General features: G+C 51.6%; 1 protein-coding gene across 2 annotated transcripts in view; it reads right to left on the reverse strand.

The window, feature by feature from the left end:
• RAB6A (RAB6A, member RAS oncogene family) overlaps positions 1-13722 on the reverse strand; it is a 358201-nt gene that overhangs the window by 63991 nt on the left and 280488 nt on the right. The window contains exon 4 of one of the 2 annotated variants that reach the window (XM_085623332.1): positions 322-427. In XM_085623332.1, coding sequence (XP_085479458.1) covers positions 322-427 — 106 coding nt within the window. Of the gene's footprint in view, positions 1-321; positions 428-508; positions 615-13722 lie in introns of both variants that reach the window. The other variant, XM_085623333.1, reaches the window with a different exon arrangement.

The following is a 13722-nucleotide window of genomic DNA, read 5'->3' on the forward strand; positions in this document are numbered from 1 at the left end:
TATACTGAGGGAGTTTAGTACTAAGGGTTTGATCAAAGTTAGGAAAAAAGACTGGAGCCTTTGTAGAGCAGTAAGGAGAGACAACGCAGATAATTACAAAGAGATGGCATTCCTCGCCCTTCTTCTTTAAGCTTTGTACTGCACACACAATCATTTAACAGTTTTTTTTTTTTAAACGTGTAAACCCCACAAAGCTGTACGCATTAAACTGCTACTCCCCCCTCCCCCATCAATTATGAAAAAACAAGCAACAGTGGCAGTGATTAAGCATGCAGCTACTGATGGATAAGAATTATAAAGTCAAAAAGTCCCTCCACTCACTTGTGATATCATAAACAACAACTGCGACAGTGGAGTCACGAATGTAGCTAGGGATCAAGCTCCTGAAGCGCTCTTGACCTGCTGTGTCCCATAATTGCAATCGTACCTAGCAAAGTCAGTCAAAATAATAGCAAGGAAGGGGAGGAAAAAAAAACAAGGTCAACAAACCCAGTAGAGGTATACCTACTTGTGATATCGTAAACTACTACAGCCGCAGCGGAATCACGGATGTAACTGGGAATGAGGCTACGGAAACGCTCCTGACCCGCTGTATCCCACAGCTGCAACCTGATCTGCGGGGTGGGGAATAATAGTACAAACCAAAACAAAAAGAAAAGAAAAACAGAATGGGAAAATACTACTAAAATAAATACCAAATACATCAATTGCATTTGAAAATGATCGCAAATTCCAACACTCCTATGCTGGTGGGTATTTCTTTTTTTGTATTAACCTATTAAAGGGGTTTTACAATGAATACTCTATTCGTACGTGCAAAGAATTGTGCTTTATGTTAAAAGGAAAAAACAATGCCAGGACTTTACATTTTTTGCACAGGTAACTTGAACGGATCTGGTTAACCTAAAGGCAATACCAAAGCTAATTTACGCAATATTCAACGTAGGATGCAGCTAAAACTTTTATAGCAACAAATTAGTTGCTCAGTAAAACTACATCTCCCTATGACAAACATATTCCAAGGTCCGACTCTACCACAAGAAGAGTTACTTACCTTCAGTAACCAGAGATTGCCATCTACCTGCAAATTCCTCACCTGTTGAATATCACCAGGCACCCAACTGAATCTGGAAGCTTTCTACGCCAGTAGGGGGCACGGGCTCCATCTTTGAGCCAGATTGACATCACTGAAGCTTAATAGTGCAGAAGTGGTTTTTCTATCCCTTTTGGAGCGGAGGAAACAGATCAATCGTAAAATTGAGAAGAGTAATTCTGCGTTTAGTGCTATTTCTTAACACAAAAATGCCCCTTGCATTCAAAATGGGCAGGAGAAGGCTTTTTGCTCTAAGAAATAGTTCTAAATGCAACAAAACACGAATAGCAAGGTCGCTCGCTAAATGTGATCTTGGGGAAGGATTTTCACCCAACTTACCCCTTGGCATTTAGCGCTATCTTATCGCCAAATGCCCACCTCATGCCCAAAAGGCCAGCTCGAAGGCATTTTATACTAAGTAATAGATCTAAATGAGTTGCTGGGGTAGAATCCCCCTCCAAACTTACTCCCAGCATCTAGCGCTATTTTCTTTGCACAAAATACACTTTTGCGTTCAAAATGGACGCAAGGATGCATTTTGTTTTAAGAAACAGCACTAAAAGCAGCAGAACAAAAATAATGAGTACGAGTAGCCGCTCACCGTTGCTAAATATGCCTTCGTGGTAGGATTGTTTTATCCCCAAATTACTCTTAATTACACAAGCAGAGTGGAATCACGTTATTGGTAATTTTGCGTCAAACAGTAACGTGGAATTACCGAAATTACACCAGTTATGCCAGTGTATTTATAATTATGTCCCAGGCCTATTCTTTTTTTTTTTTTACAAGAGACTAGCACGTTTTTATGCTAAGTATGATCCAGCGATGAGACAATCTCTATTAGACTGCCTTAACTATCTATTTTCTATATAGAATATAATAATTGACCATTCTCTGGGGTTCCTGCCGGTGTAAACTCATCTCCTCCGAGGTTAAAATGTAGGGAGGTTAATGGACTGCCCCAAGTGGAAAGTGGTGACCATCTTTGTAAGGAAATCTGCTTTAGTTCTAAGGACCAATTTATCCAGGAAGAAGCACATGAAGGGCAGGTTAACTCTCAGTGCCTACAGCTTACTGAAGTATCTCACCGAGGTAATGGCCGCAAGAACAAACATTGGAAAAACCAACAGGTCTCGGCAATGCCAGAGCTATTGTCTTTGTGAATGTCAATGTATTGGCCACTTTATATAGCAGCACGGCTGCTGTTCAGCATGGCTGAAAGACTTTGAAAAACGCACTAAGCTGCAGCCACCTTGCTTCTGTACATTAAAACCATTTTATTCGGAGGAGGAGCCTAGCGCGCAACCAAGATGGCCGCGTAGGTGCGAGGCTCCCGAGGACCTCCGCGACCTCCTGAATTAATCCTGGCGATATCCTGTCCTTGTTGAGGGGACTGTGTCGGGGAACCCGAGCTGAGGCGCCACCCGTTTTTCGGGCTCGAATCGGACCCCGGACACCGGTGGGAGCACCGATCGGAGGTTGCGGGCTTCTCCCCGCCGGCCCCCCGGATTGGAGTAGTGGGGCGATCCGGGGACAAAGTGAACAACAGCGGCGGGCAAGGCTGGGCGACTCGCGTACCCCGCACTTTCACTTTCGCTTTTGCGCCCTCCTTGCCCTCAAGCGAGGTAGGGTTGCGGAGCGGGGTGCGGTGGTCCAAGTGCCCGGCTGACCCGCCGGCTGTGGGTTGCCCTGCGGTTCGGTGGTCGCCCCCGCCCCCCCCCGGAGCCCGTGAATTGGTATAGCGGCCCGTTCGAGGAGATTGGCACGACGGTGGGAGAGCAAGCATGTCCACCAAACAAGATGGCGACCGGGCGAAGGTGAAGACGACCCGCCGTGGCATGGCGCACCAAGCTAACAGTATGGACCGCTACACTCTCCAGAAGGGTTCTCCGGAGACATCGCGCACATCCCCGGCGGGCCCGACGGAGGCATCTGCTCAGCCTGTGGATCTGACCCTCCGGGACGTCATGGGCGCCATCGCAGAGATGAAGGCCTCGGTGGACCAGCGTTTCGACACCCTAGCGCAAAAAATAGACTCGGTCCTGGTGGATGTGAGCCTTGTGAGGGCAGACTTGTCCAAAACGAACGACCGGGTCGATTCCCTGGCCCACACCGCAACGAGCCTCACGACGGACGTGGTGGCCCTCCAAAAGGAGGTGCGCCGGCTTGGCCAGGCGAGCGCCCTGATGGACCGGCGACTGGAGGATTCCGAGGGTCGGGCCCGGAGGAATAATGTCCGTATTGTGGGAGTGCCGGAGGGACGAGAGGCGGAGGTGGCAGATCTTTTTGTGGAAGAATTGATCCTTACCCATCTCCAGCCCCGGGGGCTGAGTAAGCTTTTTGCGGTGGAGCGTGCTCACCGGGTCCCTGGGGGCAGACCTAAGACCGGTGCCCCGCCGCGGCCTCTCATTGCCCGGATTTTTAACTTTCGGGACAGAGATGCTATCCTCCAGACCTCCAGGCAACAGGGACCGGTCAAGCTCGACAACATGGATGTGCATTTCTACCCAGACTTTACTCCGGCGGTTCAGAAGCAGAGACAGAGCTTTCTTGGTGTTAAACGTCTCCTACGGGACCTGAACCTTAAGTACTCAATGCTTTTTCCAGCTAAGCTGAGGGTGGAGGTGGATGGTCGCACGCACTTCTTTGACCGGCCCGAGGCGGCTGGGGACTGGTTGGACACTCTGCCTGGAGATCGGGGCCGGGGGGGGTGGGGGGGGCGCGGCTGGCGAGGAGGGCCCGCCGGATCAGAATTGAGGGGTGACTGAATAGGCCTTGCTCTGGACGATGTCCCTTCCCCATTTATTGATTGCATATGTTCCCCTCCTATGGAGGTCGTGCGGGGTCTGTTGGGGGCTTCCCTCCTCCTCTGGGGGACTAGTTAGTTTTTAGCTATGGGGCGACAGGCACACTGCACTTTGGGGGGGCTGTCTGGGCTCATGCAGGGGTGCAGGGAGGGGGGGGAGTTCTGTTGGGATGGGGGGGTGGGGGGGGTGTGTTGTTTGTTTGCACCGCAAGGCAAGCCCGCTACTGTATTGTTTTTAAGATGCTCTGTGGGGGACGACCGATTGTTTCGACGTATGATGGGGGGTAGGGATTTGACTGTGTTGTCATGGAATGTTAACGGCCTGGGGGATAGGATTAAGCGTGGTGTGGTCCTGCAGTACTTGAAACGTATTTCACCAGATGTTGTCTTCCTGCAGGAGACACACCTTATAGGTAACTCCTTTCAGGCAATGAATCGGCGGGGCTATCGTTTGGCGGCCCATTCTGGCTTCACTTCGGGCTCGCGGGGGGTGGGTATTATGATCAAGAACTCGCTCCCGCTGGAGATCGATGAGGTGCGCCATGATGAGAGGGGACGCTACACTGTCCTGGTGGGAAGAATGGAGGGTAGAGTGTTTATTTTGATATCAGTGTACGTCCCGCCTGGGTTACAAGCCACCACATTTGCGGACCTGGGTCGCCTCCTCCTGGACCTTCCGAGTGGCCTGCTGGTGGTTGGAGGGGACTTTAATGCGGTAGCTTCTGGGTCTATGGATCGCCATCCCCCCAGGGACCTCCCCCGGGCACAGGCGTGGCTGCCCGGCCTTTTAGACACGCTGGGCCTGGTGGATTGCTGGCGACTAAAGCATCCCGCACAGCGGCAATACACCTTCCACTCGGGCGCCCATGGTAGCCTCTCGCTGCTTGATTACATCCTTGTCCCGGCGGCCCATGCAGGGAGGGTGGGGGAGGTGCGCCATCTGGCGCGGGGTATCTCAGACCACTCCCCATTGCTGTTACATTTCGATGTCTTCCCGAGGGGGGATGGCAGGGTGGCTCCAATCAATGCATGGTATTTGCGCGACCCCACCATTCGTGCCGATTTGATCAAATCCTTACAGCGTTATTTCGACGAGAATGTGGGGTCGGTCCCTTCGGCCATCTCCCTGTGGGAGGCTTTTAAGGTAGTTCTTAGAGGGGAGGCCCTCTCCTTTATCTCCCATGCCCGGCGGCGCGAGCGGGAGGAGGTGACCCGGGTAGAGGCCGAGATTGCAGAACTGGAGGATGACCTGGGGAGCGGGGTAACAGATGCCAAGCTGCATGTTCTACACCTAAAGCAGGCGGCCTATCGGGCCCTCGTCACGGAGGCGGCCAGGGGCCTCAGTCGAGAGCAGCAGGGGCGATTGTATGATGTGGGTGATAAGGCTGGCAAATTGATTGTGTGGTTGGATAAGAGGGAGAGAGCGAGTCGCGTGGTTCCTTTGATTGAGAGTGCGGATGGTGCGTGTGTCACCGAGCCGGAAGCCATTGTCTCCTGCTTTGCGGATTATTTCCGCGAAGTCTACTCCCCGGTTTCCCCCTGCTCGGAGGAAGATTCCCATGCCCTGCTTCGGGACATCGCACTGCCCTCCCTTACGGTGGAGGACAGAGATTCGCTGGACGCTCCTCCCACCTCGGACGAAATTGCCTTGGCTATTCGCTCGGTTGCATCCGGCAAGGCCATGGGCCCCAATGGTATCCCCATCGAACTATACAAGCTACGCCCGGATGTGTTGGCGCCCCACCTGCGCGCGATGTTCCTGGCGGCACACTCGCAGGGTTCCCTCCCGCCGGACCAGCGTCTGGCCACAATCGTGGTGATCCACAAGGAGGGGAAGCCCCGTGAATGGGTCGCATCCTATAGGCCGATCTCGCTCTTGAACGCGGAGCCCAAAATCCTCGCCAAGGTGTTGGCCAACCGGTTGGTTGGCGTGGTGGGCGATTTGGTCCACCAAGACCAATCTGGCTTTATACCACACCGCAACACGGCGCTCAATCTGCGGCGCTTGCACGGTGTGCTCGCGCGTGTCCCATTTGTGCGGGAGCCGGCCATCTTGGCGTCCTTGGACGCCACCATGGCGTTTGACACGCTTGAGTGGCCATACATCTGGGCGATGCTGGCGAAATTTGGATTTGGACCGGGCTTTATTAGCTGGGTCAAATTGTTGTACTCGGGCCCCTTGGCGCAGGTGGTGGTGAATGGGCGAGTCTCGGTCCCATTCGCGCTGGGGCGGGGCACGCGACAAGGTTGCCCCTTGTCACCTCTCCTGTTTGCACTGGCCCTGGAGCCCCTGGCGGAGTGGCTGCGGTGGCACCCTTCCATCCGTGGTCTCCGCTGGACCCCTGAACATGAGGACCGTGTGTCCCTCTATGCTGATGATATCCTCCTGTATCTCGCCTCCCCGCGTAAATCATTGATCGTCCTGGTTGATGTTTTGCGCTCATTCGGTCGCAATTCAGGCCTTGTCATCAACTGGGCGAAATCCTGTGTATATGTGCTTTCCGGGGAGGCTCCGGTCCTACCACGGGACTGTCCGATCCAGATTGCCTCCCAGGGGTTTCGGTACCTGGGTATATATATCACTCTTGACCCGGAGGCCCGCTATGAGCGGAATTTGCTGCCCCCCCTCCAGCGCTTGAAGGAGGACGTGGTGCGCTGGCGGCGTCTGCCGCTTTCGCCGCTCGGCCGAGCGGCCTTGTTTAAAATGATGTCCTTGCCGCGCTTCCTCTACGCCCTCCAGAATACTATGGACTTGGTTCCGGCACGCTACTTCCGTGAGGTGGAGGGCCTCCAGCGGCGCCTGTTCTGGGACGGGAGGCCGCGCATTGCTCTGGCTAAATTGACGCTCCCGTGGTACGATGGGGGGGTCGCCCTCCCGGACATTAAACGGTATTACTGGGCCACCCAACTGGCTGCAATTAATCATGGCCTTTACGGGCCCGCCTTGAACCCGGCGTTTGAGATGGACAAGATGCTCCTGCCCGGTGGCGACTACAATCGAGCGCTTTACTCTGCCGCGCCCGACCCCCGTCTGACGGGACCGACGCGTGTCATGGTGCGTGTCTGGCACGCGGCTAATGCAGCTATGGGGTGGAAGGACCGTTTGACCCGGGCGTCACCGCTATATGCGTCTGAGAGGTTGGGCTCCCTGTGGACGTCGAAGGGCTTTGAGAAGTGGGACACGATCGGAATCAGCACTGTGGGAGATCTCTGGACGAGGGGGGGATTCAAGACTTTTGCGACGCTGCAGACGGAGTTTCAGCTGCAGGGCAGTGAGTACTTTCGGTACCTACAAGTCCGCCATGCGCTGGGCTCCGTCTTCCCGGATGTCGCGTCCATTCCGGAGTCTTCCCCCCTGGAGGACAGAGTGCTGGATGGCCATGTCCCGGACAGCACGATCTCCCTCATATATAAAAAACTGATCAACGACAGATCGTGCCTGCTGACTAGTCTCCGCGAGGCCTGGGTTGCCGACAGGCTAGAGCTGGACGACGAGGATTGGATTTCCGCGGTGGCCTCTCCAAAAGAGGTGGCCATCCCGGCTCGCCTTCGTTTCGTCCAGCTTAAGATCCTTCACCGGGTTTACGTGACGGGGCCAAGGCTTCTACGTATGGGCTTTGCTGGTGACGGAATGTGTAAGCGTGGCTGTGGCGCGTTGGCAACTTTCATGCATATACTGTGGGAGTGCCCAAAGGTGGAGCGATTCTGGCGTGGTGTGCATGAGGTCCTGCGTGTGGTTACGCGTGTCGCGCTGTTGCCTGAAGCGAGGAGATGCTTGCTGAATGTGTGGGAACCAAATGACTATTCGGTCCCGCAGACGCGGTGGGTGACTCTGGGATACATGATAGCTAAGCGTGACATTGCTCAATTGTGGGGATCCCAGAGGCCCCCTGCGGTGTTGGCCTGGAAAGAACATATGGATTGGTGTATGTTTCGTGAAAAGGTGGTGTATGTGGCGAGGGGTAAGCCTGGGGCGTGGGTGAAAATCTGGGGCCCCTGGAACGCCTACCGCGGGGGTATTTGTGAGCCGCCACTGCTACCGGATGCCTCGCCTGCTCCGTCTCCCTAGATGGCCCCCCTCCCTCGGCCTTGGGCACGCGGTCCCCCAGTCCCTGATCTATTCCCATTCCCCTCTCCAGAGTTCTGCTGCTGGTTGGGATCCCCCACTTATGGAGCACGTGCTGTCACTTTGGATCGCGGGTTGCCTTGCGGGTGTGGTGTTTTGTGTTGTTTTGTTTTGATAAAAGGGAACCGTACTGTGGGCATGGAGCTATGCGGCCTGCAACATTGATTTCTCCTGTTTTGCTAATCTGCACTGCCAAGAGACTCTTACTGTATGTATGCAAAATGCTTTTGTCATTCTAGCGGCCGGCCGAGTGGTTGTAGGCCCATACCTGTAACTTTTTCAAACTGCAATAAACGGTTTCAAAAAAAAAAAAAAAAAAAAAAAAAAACCATTTTATTCACCGTTATTCATAAATGCAAACATTTTAAAAGTGAAAAGTGGGAGATTTAAAAAAGAAAAATCGGGGGAATCTAGTTTACCAATTGATATTTAAGCCTAGGCATTTTAGGCACGAGACAGATACAATAAAGCAATGTTCGGCAACGAAACAAATAGGAAGTCTTCCACCCGAGTCGGATCTGTGGTCATGTAAGCATATTTCACTCACTTCAAATGGAACGCATGTTATGTGTAACGGAAAATCGGGCTGATTGAAGTCTCATATAGCATGCAAATTACTGACTTTAGACTGTTGTATGGGTTAACCACTCCCTATGTACAACGCTAAGTTAGCATAACCTCGATGGCTATTAGAAAGCCAGCTTGCCGCTTCTGCTGCTTTTGCAGGCGACACTGTTGTTACATGTTATTCATTCGAGAACTGCTGACTCGACTTTGCTTCACATGAGAACCGTCTGTTTAACATCCTTAACAGCGAGCTGTGACCTTGGTCTGTACACCGTGTAAAGAACGAGTCTGGGTCACTAGACGGTGCAGGTTGTTGTGTTCAGGTTGATCGTACCACTTCCTAGCCATAACATACATACAGCTGCCAATACCTGAAAGACGAGCCCTTTAATATTACAGAGCAGCATGTTTTCTGTTACATTCAAGCGAAGAGCTGTTGCAGGAGAGAGCCTAGCTGATCCTGTGATGTGATTCCACTAAGCTGATCTATAAGGTATGGGGTCCCCCTTGCAAGCCTAAGAGACCTTCTATTAATCTAATAATACCTTATTAGTTGCTAGAGAAAGGAGGGTGGTTGCTTTCCACTGTCATTATTATTATTATGATTGCTCCTTTCATTTTCTATGGTATTGTAACAATGCTGATGGTGCTGATCCTAACCATTTGTCCGCTTGTGTTAGCCAAAGTACTGCATCTTAGGACGCAAGGTTTATAAAATAAACTCTTTAAACTTGACCGTGTCTTTTTTATTCTGTTGTGGACTGATATATAGCTACCAACGGGTATTTCGGATTCCCACCACTCCCGAGTGTATCTAAGTCGCTTGTTCTGGGTTGTCTATACATTGGGACCGCCGAGCTAAATCTCGGATAACAAATGTGACACTAAGCTAGTCGGATAGGGGTTCTTGGTTCTGAGGGGAGTTTCTGGTACACCACAATTCTCTGAGGTCCTGGTTTCCTGCGCATAGTTCTGTGCACAAGCAGAATCCCTGCAACATGGCACACCTAACGTTTGGTCATTTGATCTGAAACGCCTTAGTAGTGCTTTTATTAGTCCAAAACGCCCTCACTCTGGTTTCCGGACAACGGGAGTGACGGCTTAACCTACCTAGGTTTCGACTAAAGGTTCTTACAAGCTTGATAATTAAAAAGGTTTTCTTTTTCTGAACCCCAGTTCTACAGTATAGCTTTTTGTTGTTCTTCCGAGTGTCCAGATGGCGGTTAATGTTGCCGTGCATAGTCGGGTTCCCCTGACCGCACATTTGAGGGTCTATGGGGTCCCGGATGATGGCTTGGCTGTTATTTTAGTGGTAGGCGCTGATGCGGCGTTCCCGTATGAGTTGTTTTACTCTTGGGTGACGTTTGAGAAGGTGGATGCAAACGACAATTTGTTCCACGAATATACTCACACCGCGGTGCCTGCAGCCTATGCCCCTTATCGGACACTTGAGATTCCCCTCACTGCCTGGCAGCATACTATTTGGTTTAATGGCGCCCTTCCCCATGCGGTAGTACCGGCGAGAATGGGCCCGTTGTCAATTGCAGGGGCCACATGGCCGGTGCTGGCCGGTTATACACCCCATCCCCGCTACATGACTGTGGCGGAGTTACGAGTGCTACACACTGCCCTGATTACGGTCCATAGGGCGTTAGTGCAGTACGTGTCTCGCAATGTACAGGTGGGGGCACCTGCGGTTGCGGGCCACACGACTGACCATGACGCGATGGTCATCAGTCCTGTTATGGTTAATGCGGTTGTCGGCAAGCGCCCCCAAAATAGGGATGAATTTCCTTACTGGCTTGCTGAAAAATGTGATCAATTAGAAGCCGTGTTTCCACATACTTCTCCTGTGGATAAACACAGGATACTCACCATTACTTTGCCGAAGGATCTGGTCCCGGATATGGTTGACTGTGACAATTGGGGCAAGGTCTTTGCTGCGACCTATGCGAAGTGCTATGGCACTCCGTCTATGTCTGTACTGCCCTCAGTCATCAAGAAGGTCCAAGACAATCATGGGGCAGAGGCAGCAATTGAGTTGGGAATGAGGCTTGTCGACAGCTTCGATATTGTTTGTTCCATGGTTATGGGCAACCTCAAGGGAGATGCCATGCAATTCCAAGTGTGTAATATGTTGGCACTTGTGGATCCGGGCGACAGGCCAAAGGAATTCGCTAAAATTATAGCAAAAGCCTACAGAATGGTGGGACGTAGCGCCTTGGGTGTGAAACCTACCGTGATAATTTCTACTGTGGTGCAGCAGACTAAAGTGAGTTAGTCTACCAAAGACGAGAAGCCCAACTTTCCAAAGCAAAGTTGGCGAGCTAAAAAACAGGGGAAGCAGCAAGAGAAACGGAGGTCTCGTTCTGCGTCGCCGGTGCAGATACAAAGTGAACGCACTTATGATTTGCGCGATCGTTCTAATAGTAAGTCACCTGATAGATTTCAGGTTCCTGAACAACGCTCTCCTCGTTCTTCACAGGAAACATCGGCTTTTCAATCCGGTGGCGGAGATCGTGGGAAGGGAAGGGGTGCTCAAAGTCGTGAGCAGCCCCTTCAGACTGACGGTAAAGGCAAGCAGGACGAGTCTGCACGTCAAAGACCCCCGTTTCAGAAGAAGAAAGTTGCTGCTCTGACTGCGAGATATGCCTAAAATGGTACGGACACAGCTTCTGAACCAGACATGGGCGCTAACGCTGCTAAACAGCGCGGCGGAAGTTACAGTAGTGCGACAAGCGCTGCGTCCGTTTCTGGCGGCGACAGCAACTGATACATTTTTAAGTGTTGAAACTGCTGATACTCGCGTAGCTCCCCCTGAACGGATGTTTGAAATTGTCCTTTTAATTGAGGGTGACCTACAACGTAAAATTAAAGTGGTATTTTGGGATAATCTAACCTCCACCTATGATATACTTTTGGCGGAGGCTGAATGGCCCCCGGCTTTCGTTTTAGAGGCTCCTAGAGGGGAGGTAGTAATCCTCCCGTCCTTTGGGCACACGGTGCCACTGGAACATTCTAACAGGTTAGCCGGGGAGTGGGCGCAGGTGCTCGCACCTGCGTTGTACCGTACTCAGGTGGGCTGGGACAAATTTTCTCCCAATCATACGATTCCGTTGCGGTCGGAACCCCAGCCACAACCCAAATACCCCATGCGTCGCGAGGCTCGATCTCACGTCGCGTCCATCCTTGAACAATTGGAATATCAGGGAGTAATTGAAACATGTGTGTCACCCATGAATAATCCTTTATTCACTGTGACGATCGTACCGCCTAGTTTTGGATTACCGGCACTTAAATTCGCACTGCCGGACATGTGTGGTACAGAATACACACAGTTCGGCTCTCGTCGATAGTCTCGTGAGAAAACGATTTAAAACTACTCGACATCTCCAATGGCTTTTATAGCCACAATCTGTCTCCTCATAGCTATGAGTGGACGGCGTTTACCTCGGGTGGCAAACAAAAGAAGTTCAAAAGGCACCCGATGGGCTATAAAAATAGCCCCGGGGTCTTTGCTGCTCGTGTGGTCTCTTTTGGAGATGATTGACCCGGAAGCATAGTCGTATGTAGATGACATCTACCTGACGGACGACGAGTTGCTTCCACACCTTGCTCGCGTGGATAACATAATAACTATGTTTGCTGACTTCGGTTACAAGTTGAACTTTGCCAAGTACCACATTGCCGAGTTCACAGTGTTTTTCTTGGGGTACGAACTCAATCATGAGGGTCGAGGCTTGGCTCCGCAGTTCCTTGAGAAATGCGCACGCCTTAGTACTCCTACGACACTGAAGAAATTACAATCTTTGCTGGGTTTTCTGAATTTCGGTCGTACCTACATTCCTGATTATGCCCAGCGTATCAAGTCGCTTTATGCCTTGGTACAACCTACTTTTACCAAATCTTGCTGGCTGCCTGAGCATTCGGCTGCATTGCAATCTTTGCAGTCTGATCTTCTTGCTTCAAAGTTCTTACAAACTCGTGATAACCACACTAACCTAGTAATTAGAATCGTACCGGGTGCAGTGGGTTTCACCTACTTGACGTTCAATGAGGGCGACAGTCCCCATTGCATACAAATCTCATCTGTACACTTCGGCTGAGCTGCGCTTCTCCGCTGTCGAAAAAGTACTGACAGCAGTTCAGATGGCGATCCTGAAAGAGCGAGCGCTATCACAGGGGAAGCACATGCTGGTGGTAACACCGTACCCTGCCCTTGAGGCTGTCACTAAAGCCAGTGTACCTAATTCTAAGGCTTTGCATCCAAGGTGGATACAATGGGCAACCTCCTTGACCTCGCCTGACGTCACATACATCTTTGACGCGGCATTACAGACACAGGAGTTCTTGGAGTATGAATTTGTTCATCCGGCTCCTCTGACTTTGCGCCCGCTCGAGGAGTACCATTGTGTCATTTACACTGATGGGTCTGCGCAACCCGCAACTGGATCAAAGCACGCCTACTCAGCGGCCTGCGCAATAATAGTGGGTACTTTCGTGAACGGTGAGTTCCAGTCTGATGTTGTGCATACGCAGTCATTGGGTGATTGTACCGCGCAGTTGGCAGAAATGAAAGCTCTGGTGCTTGCACTGGGGTTTGCTGATCCTCGAGTCACCACTCTTATAGTGAGTGACTCGTACTATTGTGTTCAATCATACAACGAGAATCTACAGTTTTGGAGTCACAATGACTTTCGTGATTCGAAAGGTAGCACAGTAAAGCACAAAACGCTTTGGGTTCGAGTGGCAGAACTTAAAGAAGGTCTGCCCCTCGTGAATGTAATTCACACTCTTGGTCACCAACGAGTTGGTGTCCATGCTGTCGGTAACAGTTTGGCTGACGAGGCAGCAAAAACCGCAGTGGCGACATATTTAGTAGCAGCAGTTACAAGATCCAAAACTAGGATTGATGAGGACATCTTGGCAGCTATTGCTGCGTCCGAGACAGGGACGGGCTTTCCGAAAGGATTCCCTTCCCGCTACCATTATCGTTTAAGTCCTGATAACGTCCCGTTAGTGAGGATTAACGACGTTGGTGACAGATTGATTTCCAACGCGGACTGCAGACCATCTCTGATTACAGCTGCCCACGAAGGTGTTGCGTCTGCGCACGCCGGCGTTTTGGCG

The sequence above is a fragment of the Triturus cristatus genome, chromosome 8 (genome assembly GCF_964204655.1).
Source record: "Triturus cristatus chromosome 8, aTriCri1.1, whole genome shotgun sequence".
NCBI lineage: Eukaryota > Metazoa > Chordata > Amphibia > Caudata > Salamandridae > Triturus > Triturus cristatus.